Here is a 19,625-nt window from a genome sequence, read left to right as displayed (position 1 = left end):
AACAACAAGTTGTGTATGGGGGAGCGATATATCCAGAAAAAGGAAAGTCACTAGTGGAGTGCCTCAGGGGTCTGTTTTGGGGCCATTACTGTTTAACTTGTATATTAACGATATAGGTGAAGATTTGGATGGAGATATTCAGTTGTTTGCAGATGATGCAGAGTTGGGACGAACCATGAAGAGTAGTGAAGATGTTGTGGCCTTACAAGAAGACTTGAATAAATTGAGTGATTGGGCACGGAAATGGGGATGCGAGTTCAGTGTTGTAAAATGTAAGGTTTTAAAATTTGGAAAACAAAGATGGGATGCAGAATTTATGCTTGGTGAGGATATATTGTTGGAGGTGGAAGAAATAAGAGATCTGGGGATGATAGTGGATAAGGATCAGAAATTTAGGGGACACATAGCCAAAATTGTGAAGACAACACAAAGGATTCTGGGAATGATGTGGAAGACATTGATGTGTAGAAGTAGGGAGATTCTTGTTCCATTGTATAAGGCTTTGATTAGGCCACACATAGACTATTGTGCCCAGATTTGGTCACCTGGTTTTCAGAAGGATGAAGTAATGTTGGAAAGGGATCCAAAGGCGATTGACTAAGGTAGTTTCTGACCTCTGGAATGTCGAATATGAGAAAAGATTGAGAAGATATAATTTGCAGAGTCTGGTGAGCTACAAGTTGGTAAGGGGTTGTTATAGGATCAATGTTGGAGAAGTTCTACAGAAAACAGTGGGAGAAACAGAGGTCATTCCTGGAAGCTGAGGGGTAGGTTTTTTTCAATGGAATGCCTTGCCTGAGAGTGTGGTGTCTGCAAGGAGTTTGAATGTGTTCAAGGCACGGTATGATGGCTGTGTGTGTGATAAAAGGACCTCCCAGATGAGTCTTTGACTTCATGAGGTAATAATAATAATAACCAAAGAATATAATAACATCTTCTTCAAAATGAAAGATTCCAAAGAAACCAAACATGGGATTAATCAAAAAGCAAAAAAAAAAAAGAAAGAGCACCTGCTCTAAAAGATGAGCTACTTAAAATAAACTAAATGAAAACATCCAAAACTCCTGGATTTGACCAAATTCCTACTGAACCGTGGAAACATGGATGCCAGGGAACCACAAAATATTTATTGAAAAGTTTTAACCAAATTTTATTCTCAGGAGAAATACCTAAGGATTGGAAAACTGGGATCATAATACCCATCCCATAAAAAAAAAAAGGTGACAAACAAAAATGTGAGAACTATCGCCCTATCACCCTTTTTAAATCATAGCTACAACCCACAAGATCTACAACTGATCAAATCTTCACACTTAATACTATATCAGAAATGTGCTGGGAACACAATCTACCACTGTAATGCAGCTTCACTGAATTTAAACAAGCCTTTGATTCCACAGACAGAGACAAACTGATCAACATTCTAAATCAATAGACTCCGAATTGTTGACCTTCATTCAAAATTTTACAAAGACACAAAAGCACTTGTCAAATTTAATAATATAAAATAGAAAAGGAGTCATGCAGGGCTGCCCACTTTCACTGCACTTATTCAACATATACTTAGAGAAAATACGCAAAGAATCTCAAATGAACCAGGGATAAATATAAATGGAAGAAACATCAACCACATCAAAAATGCAGATGATATAGTAATCCTAGCAGTATCCAAGTTACAATTAGAAAAAAACAGTCTATTTTTTAAATGAAGTATGTAAAAACTTTGGAATGAGGATCAACAGCAGTAAGACCAAAATAATAAAAATAGGGAGAGAAGTTGAAAACATCTCAATAACCCTGCTGGAGAACCAAACCCTAGAACAAGTAAAATCCTTGGTCTACTTAGACACACACACACACACACACACACACACATTACACACAATTCAGGGAAACAGTGAAACACAGAATTAACATTGGATGGTCGAACATGAATAAATTAAACTCTCAAAAAAACCAAAATAATGAAAATAGGGAGAGAAGTTGAAAGCATCTCAATAACCCTGCTGGAGAACCAAACCCTAGAACAAGTAAAATCCTTGGTCTACTTAGACACACACACACATTACACACAATTCAGGGAAACAGTGAAACACAGAATTAACATTGGATGGTCGAACATGAATAAATTAAACTCTCAAAACATCTTAAATTCTTGTAGAAAGGCTTATACACTGGTTAAACATGATTATTAAATACTTAAGGAATTGACAGCGCATACTAGAAATATAAATTAAATCAAACTTTAATATATACTTTCCAATATTTTGGTAACGTTGCATTGCCATCTTCATGGGAACTTAAGATAAAGACACGTGCACGCAAATACCTAACAACAGCAAATGAGAAACGAAGCGAGGAAGCTATAATTTTCCTAAAGTCCTGATGGTGCCCCTGGCGGGCTATATTAGGTCTTCTTGACCTTTGGGCTGAAGTTTTTCTGATGTATGTTTCCCAAATTTGGGGCAGTCTCAAGCATCCAAATTTGTTGAGGTTTGGTATGTTCCGACGGGCTGAGGCTGATTCCATGAATAGTCTTTCATATTTGAACTTGCTGCGGTGTATTATTGTGGCTGTCTTCCACCTTATTCTGTGGCGAGTATCCAGAGCATGGTCTGCAAGACCAGAGTGGCTGTACTGGTGAAATCGGATGTAGTCCTTGTGTTCTGAGATTCTGATATTTGCTGTCCTGCCTGTTTGGCCAAAGTAGAACAATTTACAGCTGCAAGGGATCTGGTATACACCAGGTAGGTCTTTAGTGGAGCAGATAAGGGATGCCAATTTTCTATACGGTCTGTAACAAGAGGTCAAGTCATGTTTTTTTTAGGATTTTGTTCATTTTTTTCCGAAGTGCCTCAGATGTAGGGAATGGCGATGGATTTAGAGTAATCTTTTTAGTGAAGGGGGAGGTGGGTTGTGGATAACTGGCTGGTTTTAGTATTTTTTGGATTTTTTTTTTTTTTTTTTTTGGGGGGAGGGGTAGCCATTGGCTGAGAAAAGTGTTAAGTATTTGATTTAGTTCAGTGGTTAGGGCTTTGTTATTTGAACAGATTAGTTTAGCCCTGTTCTTAATAACTCCATATTGTTGTGAGGAGGGTGATGGATTTAGAGTAATCTTTTTAGTGAAGGGGGGATAACTGGCTTGTGGGTAACTGGCTGGTTTTAGTATTTTTTGGATTTTTTTTTTTTTTTTTTTTTTTTTGGGGGGGGGTAGTCATTGGCTGAGAAAAGTGTCATTTGAACAGATTAGTTTAGCCATGTTCTTAATAACTCCATATTGTTGTGAGCAGGGGAGGGGGGGGGGGAATTGTTGGTGAATGTATCTGCCTGTATGGGTGGGTTTTCTATAAACTGAGAAAACCAAGGTTACATCAGGTTGGCAGGTGACTAGTGTGTCTAGGAAGGGGAGGCAATTGTTTTCCTCTTTTTCCAGGGTGAACGTGATTCTGGAGTGTTAGTTGTTTGTGTGTGTTAAGAAGGATAGGAGTGTATCCGGGCCATGTAGCCAAATAGTGAACACGTCATCAACGTAGGAAGCCATATGGTAGGTTTTTGTGGGGCCGAGTTTAAGGCTTTCTCTTCAAAAGTCTCCATAAAGAAGTTGGCCAAGGGTGGGGAAAGTGGCGAATCCATGGCTGTCTCCTCTATCTGTTTGTAGAATATTTCCTGTCAAATGAAATAGCCTGAGTTCATTTTGAACTGAAATAGGGCTGAGATATCAGGAGGAAATTTAGCCTTGGATTAGCTCTAAGGTTTCTTTGAGGAGACATTTGTGAATAAGGAGAAGACGTCAAAACTGACCATTATGTTGGAGTGTAAGGTTTTCTATACTGGCTTTGAAGTGGGCTGAGTCTTTTATGTGTGATGGTGTGTCGCCAGTATAGCGTGAGAGCGCTTTGGCTAAATATTTAGCTAGTCTGTACATGGGGGAAATCAATGCCATCCACTATGGAACGTAACGGTACAAGCAGTTCCCTAGCTGACGTAAACAGAGCTATTTTAGCGCTAGAGGAAGACCTTTCTAATACACTAAATCATGAACTTTGGTCAATTCTACATGACATCTCGTGCACTGCAGCAAATAAAGAATTCGAAAAAATACGGAGTCGACATATCAACAAGTTTGATAAATTAAAAAAGAACTCGACGTCCAAACCAAAACTAAAAACCAACACTGTAGTTAACCTTTCTTCAGTTATCTTGAAGCATGAAGCAATCTAAGCTCTGTCGTGTGGTCAAAACTTCGCCACTGCTCCTAGGAAATTACCGGCTGAGGAATTAATGATCCAGATTGAACGCAGGATTCGCCACCTTCCAAACACATCGCCAACGATATTAGATTGGATGTAGCCTGTGTCTCACAAAAGCAAGACCACCAAAAACCAACATATCGAATAGTGAATACAAGTGAGGAAAACTTGGCTCCAATTCCCTAACTTAATTACCATGTTTGAGAAGACTAGAAGTAGAACAGTTTGGAGACAATGTAGAAAGGGAACTCAACACATCACCAGACAGATGAGATGAAGGAGGACTATTGGATGAGGGGAGGGGGTGGGGATAAGGTTTAAGCTTTTTGGTAATCTCTTTGGGGAATGATGTAACTTTTTTAATAATTTATACATTTTTTTCCTTTTGGAATTTTGTGGGATCCAAATCTATAATCTGGTAGGTTGCAGAGTCTTTAAAGAAATGACTCATTATTCGGTTGCAATCTGCTTAGTTCTGCATTTCCTTTGTCCACTTTTGTTACAATAATTTGTTTGTTCTTATACGAGGGTGGTCGGAAAAGTTCTCAGCCTAACAGTAAAAAACGAATTTATAATTTTCAAATAATATTTGAAGAAAAACACTGACCAGCGAGGAAAAGTTTTAGTTTTGGGAAGAGATAGAAGTCAGAGGAAGCCAAATCTGAGGAATAGGGTGGATGTTCCAACAATCCATAGTGCAGATCCCTTAATTTTCCCACTGCCAAAACTCCTTTTGGGCAAGTGCATTGTCCTGATGAAAGATGATTTTTTCTTCTGCAAACTGGGTCTTTTCTCACATATTTTTTCACCTAGTCTGGTTAAAAGATTAGAATAATATTCTCCAGTTACTGTTTTACCCTTTTCAAGATAATTAATAAACAAAATGCCTTTAGCATCCCAAAACACTGATGCCATAACCTTTCTTGCTGATGGAACCGACTTTGTCTTCTTTGGCACTGAACAACTGGATTCTGTCCACCTGCTGTTTGGATTCTGGTATGTAATGGTGAATCCCAGTCTCATCCATAGTAATAAAATCGATGCACAAAATCAGTTTTATTCTTGTTAAACACTCCAAGCACTGTTCAGAGATTTTCATGCGAGTGTGTTTTTGATCTGTTGTGAGCAAGCGCAGCACTCATCTTGCGTAAAGCTTTTTCATTTGCAATTCATGCAAAATGTATCCTGCACATTCAACAATTTCATGCACTTTGACTTGCTAGTCATCCAATACAATATCATGCACTTGATCAATGATTTCTGGTGTTGTTACACTTTTTGGAAGTCCTTCATGTGGATCATCTTCAAGGCTGGTACGGCCACGTTTATACTCAGCAGCCCATTTCTTAATTGTCGAAAACAAAGGAGAAGAGTGCCCAGAAACTTTTATGAACTTTGAATGAATTTCTTTTGGCGTTAAACCTTCTTTTACAAAGAATTTTTTTATAACTGCATGATACTCAATTTTATACATTTCAAGGGATACAGACAACACTTTTGCTTCAGGCAGCTGTATAAAACAAACAACTTGATAGAAATGACTTGCAATTTCACATGGATGCTTATGACAGATGTACTAAGTTAGAAAAGAAAAAATCTTGCCGATAGTGTTGCCATCTATAGTCGAGAACGTTTCAGACCACCCTCACATAACTTTTGAAGTGCTGATATTTCATTAGGTGGAATGTTATTTTTGGGAGATGTGGATTTCTACATCCAAACTAATGTTATCAGTCATTGTGGGTGTATGATCATAGATATCACATTTCATGCTAGTCATTATTTTCAAATTTGTTATTTCCTTTGGCCATGATGGCAAAATTATGCTCATGACTAAACATGTTGACTGCATCTTCTGTAACGACAGATTCACAACTACTCATTCTTGTCAGAGACATGGTCAAGAACTGCCTTTGCTATTGAAGAGCTGCAATTTTTTTTCAGATGAACATTCTGAATACTAACACTCAACAAGTCACACTTAACCACGTCGCCGTGAATATGGATAAAATACACCACTCCTCTACACTTCGTATCCATCATATATTTCAATGTAACATCAATGGCATTACAATTTTAATGTGCACTTCTCATCTGGATGGATATATACGTCTTGGCTGGCTGGGTCATTCTGGGTGCTATGCTGATTATGTGTTTGCTATTTGGCCTCATGGTCTAAACATACTCGATACATTTTTACTGCATCTTAACAGCCAACATCCTAAATCCTTCTGGATACACTAATGACATCTTCCTAATGGTTCATTATCCTTTTCCATTTATAGAAAATCCACTCATACAGGAAGGTATTTACATATGCAATCATACTGCCACCCTTCCCAACAGAAGAGCATCCTCAAAACATTTACTCACAGAGCCAGAGCATTTGTTCAAATGACACGGCCCTTGAAACTGTGCTCAAGGACCTTCACAACAAATTTTTAGCCAAAGGTTACAGCCTTTTTTGGTAAACCATTCTCAATCTCATATATTATGGGTACATCAGAAAAAATAGCCCAAGTTCTCTGCAAATATGATTTCCATGTCAGTTTCAAACCTTTCATTTAAATGGCTACCTTTATCCACTCTCCTAAAGATCAACTTCATTCTCTTGCACATTCTGGAGTCTATTAAGTTCCTTGTGATAGAGTATATTCAGAGTATATACATAGGATTAAATGGAAGAAGGTCTGAGAGACTATGTTTAGAATCAGCATCAGCCATGAATTACTCTCCCCAACCTCAACAAGTATGGTTACATTAATTTTCCAAAGATCTTGGAGACTGTCATTTATGAAACCGTTTTAGTCTGAGTTCTTGAAATTAACTTATGGTTATGTGGCTTATAAAAAGCACAACGTAAGGATGTTAGTCTGTTTCAGTTACAATTTGAATTGTTTTCCACAATTATTTAGTTCAGTGCTGTGTACTTGTCGTAGTTATAATTGCACATCTGAAAAGCCAGGTAGAAAACAGCAAAATGTTAACAAGTTTAATATACTTTTTTTTCTTTGTTTCCCTCTTATGATGTTGTTAACATCATAAAGTACTATTATGAAGCCAGATCTTGACTGGTGGCAGAATCCATGCCTGCAATTGTTCAATCAAGTGACTTGTAGATGGCACAGAAGCCATCCAAGCACAAACCTTCAGAACAAGCAGTAATACCATCAGGACCAGAAGACCATCTCTCTCTCTCTCTCTTTTTTTTTTTTTTTTTTTTTAATCTTGCAACCATTGAAAACAATTTGTGTTTTCAATGATTGACATTTACCAAGACATCAATGCAAGATGAGGGGAGGGAAATAAGAAACAAAGAGATTGGTTTTGGGTAATAATGCAATTGAACCATCCAAGAGTAAAAGAGATGTGAGCAAGAATGAACAAAAGTTACTGCCATAGTTCAGCAGGAGACCAGATAGCATGATTCTATTTGAACACGCCGATCTGGTTGGCCAAGTAGTTAGCACCTCTGCTCTCCAGCCAAAAGGCTGCAGGTTCAAATCTTGCCAAGGGCATGGATGTTTGTGATTGTCCTAACTTTTTACCGTATGTACTGCTGTAACCTATGTCCTGGCATAGTATGATCTTTGATGTTTTTGCTGCATAAAGATCAAAAATAACTATTTAAGCATGCTAGATTCCTGTTTTTGCCATTCCAAGATCATCTTTGGATGTGCCAAAAATCTGCTTGTGAATATTTTGAGCTTTAGTAGAAACAGAACAGGATGGAGATTTTCATGAAAGCCAATTGCAATATGCATGATTTGTCTCTTATACAGTCTTACATCTCCTAGTAGCTGTGTTTTACATTATGAGAAAATATTAAGGATAGTGATGGAGCTTGCTCAGAGTTGCCCTAGTGTTGTACTACCAGGTGTTGACTTACGCTTGGACTCGCCGATAGTTCTTTGGCATAAAACTCTTAGATTTCGATCTCCAAGTTTCATATCCGGCTTTAAAATAATGAGGGATTTATTATCCCCTTAACTTAATTTACGCCACCAGAAAAAAATAGCCTCTTGGCTCTTTATCACAGTCTTGGTATACTTTTCACAGAATGAAGGATGATAATTTGAAACAGAATGAGGAATGAACATTTCCATACTGATAAGATTTGTCTCAAATATGTTCAGTGCAAATGCATTGACCAGAAGACTGAAAAACAGTTCAACCAAGGAAATCAAGGATGCAAGTCAAAGATCTTCCCACATTGCATCCTTTTAATGCCAAACAACACATGGATGACAGTGGTTGTGTGTTTCTTCACTGCAGAAATCAGATTGTGGTCTGAATTGCCTTCACTACAGCACTAGATTGTGGTCTGAATTGCCTTCACTACAGCACTAGATTGTGGTCTGAATTGCCAAGAGGATAAACATCAGTAGTATTCCTAGAGTTACCAGTGAGAAAGAAATTTTAGTTTTTGGAGAGTTGTAAAAAAGAAACAAGTTGAAACTATGAATATTAAAATCAACAAAGAAAACATTTTTGCTATTAGGAAAGTTCAGAGTGCAGAAATTTACATTTAAAGAAAGGAAATCAAAAGTTCAGAATGAATGGTGCATTAGCAGAGTAATAAAGATGGAAACTCACCAACATGATATGTCAGATTGAACATATGCACAAAAGCCACTTTTGAGACGAAAAGGTCATGAAAGGCATAACTGAGAATTAAAGAAGCCAAAATCTGAGTTTGTTAGCAAACATAATTTGCCAATCTGCAAAATTGTAGATTGGAAATGGAAGTGAATTTTGATGAGATGAAATAAACCACACATCTGTGAAGTGAATCTTTGGAAGGCTCTGAGAAGTCCACGCTTTCTGCATATAATCAATTTCTGTATTCATAGCTATTTAAGATAAGCTGAAATTCAGAGGGAATGGTACACACAGTAATGAATTCTTTATTAAGAATTCATTACCCTGTTGGATGAAATTTTCCATACACATGGAGAATTTCATCCAACTCCTCTGATAATCATGCCCTTGGCAGTGTCCTCACATCCCATTACAGGAATCTATACACAGACACCCTGGTAGCCTTCTAAAGTATTATCATTACTTTATTCCAGTTCTATGATGTAGCAGCTGGTTTGTGGAGTAACCATATTACCCTCAAAATAAACAGCCAACTATTTCCCTATGTTAATGGACTTACTGGCAGCAACACAACATGGTTGATACATAAGATAAATCACGAACTATAAAAACAAAAAAAAAAAATTTTAAAAATCACAAAATAATGCTTTAATCTTTCAGAAAATTTGATGAATGATTTTCAATCAAACTGTCACAGGCAGTTAAATTTTCCACTTACTTTGTGGGCTAAACTGGACCCATGTGCAAGTGATGGCTTGCATACTGCAAAGATATAAAAATAAATGTTCTAACTGTGAACATACATACAGATGAATTTTATATAAACATTTAAATAGATAATTATTGTTAAACTGAACATTACATTTAGGAATAATTCACACAAAATGTTGAAAAGGAAAGAACATCTTCATTTTTAAATGAAGATTTTCTTTTATGTTCGTTTAAGCAGAGAAAGTTTTTTTTTTTTAAATGTGAAACCAACCCACCAAAGGCCATTAGCCTACAGTATACAGGTATTACAAGTGGACTAAGGATTAGATAATTTGAAAATCCTACTCTAGAGACTAAATACATGGGCAATTAAAGGCAAAAGCTATATACACTAGTGGCCAAAATTGTGGAAACCTTTTGGAAAAAGTGTATTTCTCAGGTTTGATGGCTCATAACACCACTTTTTTTTTGGAGTAATATCATAAAATTATATATCAATGGAGAGATAATTTAATCAAGAATGTAATGCAATAACTTTTTATGAAGGATTTTTTTATTAGAACAGCAGTTATAAAGAAGAAAAATGAAACAAACAGAAAAAATGAGATATACAAAAATTCTCACAATGTGAGTTAATACTTAGTTGGGTAACCTTTAGCGTTAATTACGACCTTACAACGCCTTCCCATGGAGCGAACCAAGTTTTTAATTCTGCAGCTGTTATAATGTGAAACCAAGATTGAATTATTGCTTCTATTAATTGGGTTTTATTGGTGGGGTTGCTTCTGACTAACAAGTTTCTTTAGTCGGCCCCATAGATTTTTAGATTGGGTTAACGTCTGGGCTATTCCAAGGCCATTCCAGCAGTGGAATATGATTATCTTGAAACCACTTTTTGCACACAGCAGTAACATGACATGGAGCTGAATCCTGTTGAAATATAAATGCTTCATTATCTTGGAAAAGATAACGTGCGGAAGGCTTCTTTTTGGGCTGAAGTATTTCATTTATGTATTTTGGGGCATTTATATTCCTATTAATCACGCAAATTCTGCTCACACCTTTTGATGTCATACAACCCCAGATCATAACACTAAGTGAGTGTTTCATGGTAGGGGTAATGCAATCAGGACGCAAATCTTCTCAGATTCTTCTCCTTACATATTTTATGCCATCACTACCAAATAGGGAGATTTTAATCTCATCACTCCAAATAACACTGTCCCATTGTTCCGCTGTCCAGTAAACGTAGGTTTTAGCCACTTTAATCTTTTCAACCTTTGTTTGAGTGATAAAAGTGGCTTTTTTCGTGGAATTCTAGCATTTCGACCAAATTCCTACAGTCTGCACCGAACAGTCCTTGCACTCAACTTCACATTGTATTGCACCATTTCATCTTGTATATACCCAGATGATTTTCTTCTGTCACATAGGCACAGATTCTCAATTCTTCTATCATCACTTGCTGTTGTGCACCTTTACCTGCCTTTACCAGTCTGGTTTTGTAGTGAGTGAGTCTCCTTATACCTCTTCAAAAATATAGAAATGTGACCTTTGGTGAAGTTTCCAGCAATTTTTCTTCTAATTTCTTCATATCTGTAGCCTTGTTCACTTAATAGTACTATTTTATATCGCTTTCTGGGTGACCAGTCAATTCTTTGCGCCATTTCTTTAATTTTATTATGTTTTACAAGCTCACTAAATGAAAGAACTCAAAAAAACCCAACCAACTTGATAGCAATCACATAACACAATGACAAATGTCCTCCTCTCGGCTCCAATACATGACATCAATAGCTGAATCCTACTGTGACCTTATTGGCTCATTGCCAAAACAAGATGACACATGATTGGCTCTCTAAACACTCATGCTCATTGGCTACATTCAAATGAAGGAAAGCTACTCCATATCAACCTAAGCAAGTTGTGCTTCTTTTTTTTGGTTATTTGGCTATAACTTTCCATAGAATACAGATAATTAAACAAACTTTGTTGCATTACATTCTTGATTAAATTATCTTTCCATTGATATATAATTTTATGGTATTACACCAAAAAAATGGTGTTATGAGCCATCAAACCTTAAAAATACACTTTTTCCAAAAGGTTTCCCACAATTTTGGCCACCAGTGTAACTAGGAGAAGATCTCTACATAACCTTTTAAGCAATGCAGAGAACCAACCATTAGGGCTTCTAATCTAATGCCAATCCTCACCTTCTCGTGGTGCAGTCTGTTAGGTACCTACCTGGATACTGAACGAGGATGGACTAGCAATTTAGGATTTAGCTGACCAAATTGTATTCTTACTGGCTTAAACCATAATGCAAAATGATGGTACAACAAGACAGAATTTCATGCCGCTGAAGCATGAGGATTAAACAAGGGTTTAATACCTTGTTTAATTGATCAATTCACCTTGATGTAGGTGGACTGATACAGTAAAAAGTGCCTTAGAAGACAGAAATATTCTTCTTCCCTTTTCCCTCTTTTACTTTGCAGTGTCAAGGGTTTTCTATTCATTTAACCGCAACCACACATAAGGATAAGGTGGTTAGTCCTATGCCTCCTGGTGTATCCTATGTCTGTAGAAGCGTCGAGTTCTCAAAGCCGATTTGAATGCTTGCAGGATGAAAAACCCCAGATAAACGAAGAAAACCCTTCAGTCCACACCAAACCAGCTAACTTGGCTATGTCTCAGAAAGATCCTAATCACATCAGTGATGGAAATCGAACCCAGGACACTCCTTTCTCAGGAGCATAGCCACTCGGCTAACTGCGCAGACAGAAATATAAGATCTGATAATATTGGAATGTTGACAGATTACAGGTTAATCTGGAGGAAATTTATTGACGGGAAGTTAGTAATGATGTAACTTTTTTTTTTATGTAGTACTATCATAATTATCCTGTATATCCCCTGAGGATGCATATCAGGAATATGATGATGATGAGATTAAACATGGAATTTTTTTCAAGCCACTTCAGACCATCCAATTAAGCAGGGTAATGGTCTCACAACAAAAATATTCCATGACCTAGACTTGCAAATATCCATGTGACTGGGATTCAAACAAGCAGCCTGTTGGTTGGAGAGTGAATATGATAACCACCCAGCCAACAAGGTTGTAACAACACCTAACTAACAATACAGCCAATATGGCAAAACAGCAAACCACATGTTATTCACTCACACTGCAAGTGACATGAAGAACTGAAACTGACACTGTGTGGTCCTATTTAGCGACCTTAATAATAAATAATGAGAAAAAAAATCAGAGCATTCAAAATGAAATGCTCAAGAAAAATAAATAAAACTCAATGGTCAGAACACAAAAGAAATGAGCAGTCAAGCACGAATTAAACTATAGAGAAGATAGCTATAATTCTTAAACAGCAATTAAGATGGTTTGGACACCTCCAGAGAATGTCCTTTCAAAGATTATCAAATACGTTCTTGAATGGAATCATTGAAGGAAGATGATCAAGAGACAGACCAAATCGATCTTGGCTAGTCTTTGAAGGGAAGGTCACAATTATCGAGCTTCAGAGATGACAGAAATAGAATCTGATCACAAAGGTTTGTTCATAGGGGACTCAACCTGTCATCTGATGGATGAGAAAGAAGAATGAGGAGAAAAAAACACTTTTTACTAAAGGAAACACTTCATTTCAAAGGGGAAAAGGGACTCGTATATAGGCTAAATGGAACTTCTTCACTAGTTTTCCCCTTCAACATTTTTTAACAATCTTTTAACATCAGAGTTGTGTTCAAACCGGTCAAGACTGTCAGTCACGTTTTAAGATCGCCAAAAGACATTAATCTTTTTTCAAACACGTTGGAGTGTACAACATCCCATCTGCTTATGGTCTAAACTATATAGGACAGATGTCAAGAAGCCTCAAAATCTGAAAAAAAGAACATATAGGAGATGTTAACAACAGAACAGACAATTCAGATCTAGCTCATCATTTTGCAATTACTAACCATACCATTGATTGGGATAGCAGCTCCATGCCTTACCTAGAAGAAGAAGATTTCAGTTGTAGAAATTTCAAAGAAGCTTGCAAAACCAGTTTCTTTTCACAATCAGACAGCTTTCCATAATAGTTGTAATTCTCTGGCCTGTTCTTTATAATTTTCATAACTGACATCATTCACATCATCCTTATGCACAGAGTATTCCTTCCACAATCTTTGTCTTAAGAATCTCTTATTTAATAAGATTGCCCCATTTTACTCCTGCCCTATTTATTCTTCAAACTCTAGGGACACATCCCGAAATTGTATCATTTTTATATGCTTCCCAGGCACTGCTGATATTCTTCCTATCCAATAACCAATACCATGGGACAGAACCCAACATACTCTTCAGCTGTTCATAATTGCCTGCTCATAGTTCAGTATGTAACATTCCTAAATTTAGCCACTTTCCAAGTCACTACTGCATTATCAGTCACCAACTAGAGGCAGAGCAGTGGTATCTTTTACTGAAGCCCTCTCTGACAGTATAATCAGATCTAACAGCATTTGACCTTGAATTCTATATTCTTTGACCATATAATATTTCACAATGAAGGTCAAATATTATCTACTCCAGCTGCTTTTTTGCATTTCGAGTTTCTGTTGTTTTTTAAATCTCAAGTATTGATATGTTCTTCTGATTAGAATATACAAATGTACTCCAACCCTCCTGATATTTTCTACCACTGTTTGATATTTTATTACCTTGCTTCATTTTTTAAAATTTCAAATTACAGGTAGTCCTCGTATAATGCGGTACTTATACAACGCAGTCTATAAATTGTAGTAACCCTTGTTCAACATGGTACTTATACAACGCAGTTGAGATAAAAACACTGTCTACAAATTGTAGTAACCCTTTATCTTTTCGTATGTTTTTCACCGTGCGACTTGAAAATCAAATTTTATCTTCATTAAATTTGCATCTGTCCGTATCAGGCATGTAATTATAAGTAGTGAATTTATAACAGGAGAAATACCCTTTATTACGCATGTACGTCAAGTATAAAGTGTTTATTGCTGAAAATTATTTCAGTCAATTGTTTAAGTATAAAGTGTTTATTGCTGACCGTGTAAAGTGTTTATTGCTGACCGTGTAAAGTGTTTATTGCTGAAAATTGTCTTCGTTTTCTGCCAGGAAAGCGAATTAAAATCATAAGTGTGTTAATCTCAAGCTGAGCACTTTATTTTCTGGTGAGTTACATACATAATTAATATGTGATGTCCGCACGGTTAACCTAGTGGCTATGAGCTTCGCAACCATATGCTTGGGGAAGAAGTGTCCTAGGTTCAATTCCCTTCGACGATGCGGGGAGCTTAAGGATCTTCCTCAGCCATAGCCAAGTTAGCCGGTCTTAGGCATGGACAGCAGAGTTTTTCCCACCAGTTTATCTGGGGTTTTTCATCCAGCAAGCAGGCAAACCGGTCCAGTGAACACACACGGATTACAGTCAGAAATACTGATCAAGCCAAAGGTCTGATTCGTCAGCTATGCCGATTCCAGAGCCCGGATAAAATTTGGGGGGAATTAGATGGTGCCATCCCTCCCCGTAAAGGAGGCTCACGGACGTGTATCATCACATGGAAAGGAAAGGAATACGTGATGTTTTTTATGTAAAAAAAAAATTATAGCAATGGCCACAAACTGCAACAAAAGCGAAAAACTAACATTAAAAAGAAAATTTATTTCTCTCCAAGAAAAAATTAAAATCTTGGATCGGTTGAAAAATAGAGAAAAACCAAGAGCTTTTGCAAGGACTTTGAATTTAAATGAACCAACAATTCGATCAAACAAAATGAACATAAAATCCGAGAAAGTGTTCGTTGCTGGGTCAATGGTAAGTGCAAAGCACGTTGCTCGTATACGCAATATTCTAATGGGAAAATGGACAAATCTCTAATGATATAGATAGAAGATTGCACTCTAAAGAAAATACCTTTGGATGAAAATCTTATTAAACAAAAAGCTCTCACAGGTTATAAACATTTATGATGCAGACCAGGTGTTCAATGCAGATGAATCCGGTTATATTGAAGGAAAAAATGCAAAAATGCACTTATATTTCGAAAAATGAAAGTCAGCTCCTGGATTCAAAGTTTCTAAAGATAGAATTACTCTACTGTTTTGTAGTAATGCATCAGGTGATTACATGACAAAACCAATGTTTATTAACCGATACTCAAATCCTCGTGCTATGAAAAATTAAAATATGCACTTTATTTTATTTTGCCTAAGACATTTTATGCATTAGGTGCAATGAAATTTATGTACAATTTGTAATTTTAATCTTTCATAGCACGAGGATTTGCAGATATGTTCTGAAATTATTTTCTTTAAAAGTAGGAATAGGGTTATGTTCCGAAATTGTTTTCTTTAAAAAAATTATATAAACAACAATGACATATCCAACAAAAATATATTTTTTATTTAATTCAGGTAATTCATGCATTTGCTTCATAATTTATATATTTTCATAAATTACATGAATTACCTGAATTAAATAAAAATATATTTTTGTTGGATATGTCATTATTGTTTATATAATTTTTTTAAAGAAAACAATTTCGGAACATAACGCTACTTTTTCTATGTGATCCGAGTCTCGTATAACGCGATTTATATAATGCGGCATTTCTATGGAACCTAACATCTGCATTATACGAGGGTTACCTGTACTTGACTTCTTTTCAAAACTAATCTTTTCTGTTCAATGAGATTCATTTTTATCCTTCTCAATAATAGTCTGGTGGTCACTTCCTACTCCAATTTACCTGTACATTTTTCTACCTTGGACCAAGACATCACTATCAACAATGACAATTGATAACAGCCATAAACAAGAAAAATCTCATTTTCACATGAATTCATGCACATTTCAGTAGGAAAATAGTGTCTGCAATAATTAGTACATACCAAGTGGAAATCGAGCATATTATCTTGATAACCTTGATGGACCTGTGTTTCACTCAGGATTTCTCCATGAGTGCAGGTCACAAAGATATCTCCAACAATCAAGCCTCTCTCTTCTACATTTATATCCATAGATTTCATTAGTGGATCTTCCCATCTTGTAGGTGATCTTCCTGGTTTTCTCTTTATTCTTGGTTGCCAGTTGGGTATTCTATATGTCCATCTGTTATCCCTGAGTCTGGCTATGTGATCTACCCATCTCATCTTGCATTCATATACTGCACTTACCACATCTTTTATGCCAGATCTCATTCTTAGTTTCTAACATGTTCCATTTTGTTGATGTTACAAATTCAACATTCTATTGCAAGCCAAGTTATTCTGAGAGTCTCTTCTTTTCTTGTGTTCCATGTTTCTGATCCATATGCGAGTGATTGAAGAATGTCATTCTTCAATCACTCACATATGGATCAGAATCACGAAGGCAAAACTATTAAATAGTTCTGCCTTCACAGAGATGTCAATATTTGGATCAGTAAGTGTTTCTTTTAGTCTGTTGAATGATAGCCATGCAGCTTTCTTTTTGCTAGTTCTTCAGATAAATCGTGATTCATTTTTATTGTTTGTCCTAAGTAATTGTAAGAGTCAACTTGTTCTATAATGATTTTATTAATACATAGGTGACTGTCATTTGTGTAGATGTTTATGATCCATTTTGTTTTTTCTAGATTCATTTCTAAGCCTATCTCACTGCTGTTTTGTATATTTTTTTCACCCATTTCTTCTAGGTCTTTTGGGTTGTGAGATATCAATACTAGATCATCAGAACAAAGCTTTGTAGTTTTTCACCATCTATGCTTATTCCTCTGTTTAGGTCCATTTTTTTCAGAATGTATTCTAAGGTGATGGTAAATATATTTGGGGAGATCACATCGCCTTGGTAGACCCCTCTCTTTATATCTACATTTATAGGTTGATCAAATAAGGCTATTTGTGTGGTCGGATTCTGTTAATTTCTTTTATCATGTGGATGTAAGTAGGGTCCACATTTATTTCCAGTAAGGCACTGATCACTGCATTGTGTTCTATGGTATCAAATGCTTTTTTAAAATCAATAAAGAGGAAACAGAAGGATTCAGTATTCTCTGCATTTTTCTGTTAGTTGCAAAATGACCTGGATATGATCTATTGTGGAGAAGCCTCTTCTGAATCCTGCCTGATCTCTACTGGAGTTGTCTTTGAGAGTGTTTTGGATTCTATTCAGTATTACTCTGTTTATGATTTTATATATGTGAGAGAGTAGACAGACTGGACGATAGTTTTTATGTCTTTCTTGTTCCCTTTTTTGAATAGAAGTATGGTTTCTGAAGTCTTCCATTCCTCTGGAATCTTTCCTTCTTTTGAAGTACAACGTGAATCTGGTAGCCAAGGCTTTGAATATAGTTGGTCCACCTTGTTGGATTTCTTCAGCCTTAACATGATCAAGTCCTGAGGCTTTAGCTTTACTCATTTTCTTAAGGGCATGTTCTATTTCTTCTGGAAGTACGTCATATATTGTTTTGTTTTGGAATGATAGGTTCTGAGATTTGGCAGTTAGTTGCATAAAGATCATTATAAAAATTCTGCACAATTTCTTCTATCCTTTTTTGCAATTAGTATGTTTTTCTCCATTTTGATCCTGTAAAGCAGATGGAAAGTCTTACTCTTATTTTTTTTCAAGCTGGTTTTTGCCTGCACCGCTTCTCTTAGTTTTTGTATCCTCAAAGCTTTGTAGTCTTCTGGAATTCTTTTGCTTAGTCACTTACAGATAATTTTGTATTCTAGAAAATTTCCTTCAGATTTCTTCAATTCTATAGTTTGAGGTGAGAGTCATTCTCTTTTGTTTCACAGGAATTTCTGATTTTTTCTTACACTCGTTAAATTTATTAATAAAGTCAATATAGTCATCATTTATGTAACAGTTTTTAATAGTCCATTCGGTCTCTTCTATGTACTTTCACTAAACTTGTGGTCTATTTGTTTGGGTTGTCATTTGTGGTTTGATGTTGCCCTAATATGTTGTTCTTTTTTGTGGTCTATTCTTATAATGGCTCTGAGGAGTCTGTGGTCAGAATCTATATTGAGGTATGTTTCGCCTATTGTACCAGTCTTTTACAGTCTGTTAAAGTGTAATCAATTTCATTTTTTGTGTCTCCATTTGGTGATTGCCAAGTCCATCTTCTTCCTGGGCATTTGCTGAAAAAAGTGTTCATGATAAAGAGTTGTTCAGCTGCAGCAAATTCAGCTAATCTCTCTCCTCTTCTATTTCTTTCTCCTAGGCCATTTGGACCTTAAAAACTTTTCCACATTCTATTCTGGCATTAAAGTCACCACCAATGAATGTGTATCTTGACTTGTAATTTAATGCCTGTTCAAGATTCACGTAAAAATTTTCTATTTCTTCATTATCAGCTACAGATGTTGGAGCATAGCAGGATATTCATTTTATTGTAATATTGTTCTCTATTCCAATTAGGAGTACACCTATTCTTTCAGATATGATGTTACAAGAAAGGATCGACTTGGTGAGCTTAGATTTAACAATGAAACCCACTCCGCCAATCTTTGAGGATGCTCCGAGGAGTATCTGTGAGCCATCATACCATCTTGCTGTCAGTTCTTTCAATCTCTTAATCTTTTTGTTTCATTCACTAGCAGGATATCTAAGTTGATATTGGTTAGTTCTTTGATTAATAAATCTATTCTGTAGTCTCTTGCCAAAGTTCGAGTACTGATTGCCATTTTCATAGATTTAAGAGGTGGCCTGTTTTCATCTGCAAAATTCTTAGAATCCTGGCATCACTGTAACTTACCGCCGCTGTAGAAAGTAAGTATGGGTCGTGCAGGGCTCGGGGCCATTTCTGTTGTTGCAGTGGTGGCATCTTTGCTGTAGTCGCATATACACTTCTCCTACCCATGGTTCTGAAGTGTTCACCATAGCTCAGTTAGTGGTGTTGAGTCCAGGTCCGATAATGGTTAGGATTCCCAACACCCCAGGTGCACCATGGGGAAGGTGGACTTTGCACCCCAATGAGCATATGCTCACTATTATTATTAATATTAGCACTGCCCATTTCTCCATATTTTCT

General features: G+C 36.4%; 1 protein-coding gene across 1 annotated transcript in view; it reads right to left on the bottom strand.

The window, feature by feature from the left end:
* LOC150097580 (inositol-tetrakisphosphate 1-kinase-like) overlaps positions 1-19,625 on the bottom strand; it is a 255,498-nt gene that overhangs the window by 98,528 nt on the left and 137,345 nt on the right. The window contains exon 6 of the mRNA XM_090406952.1: positions 9,571-9,614. Within this exon, the coding sequence (XP_090263078.1) occupies positions 9,571-9,614 (44 nt within the window). The remainder of the gene's footprint in view (positions 1-9,570; positions 9,615-19,625) is intronic.

Source organism: Typopeltis vanoorti, chromosome 17 (assembly GCF_054136105.1).
Source record: "Typopeltis vanoorti isolate ZY-2024b chromosome 17, IOZ_Tvanoo_1.0, whole genome shotgun sequence".
In the NCBI taxonomy this organism is placed as follows: domain Eukaryota; kingdom Metazoa; phylum Arthropoda; class Arachnida; order Uropygi; family Thelyphonidae; genus Typopeltis; species Typopeltis vanoorti.
The sequence above is the reverse complement of the archived record's forward strand: the minus strand, read 5'-3'. Positions and strand labels throughout refer to the sequence as shown.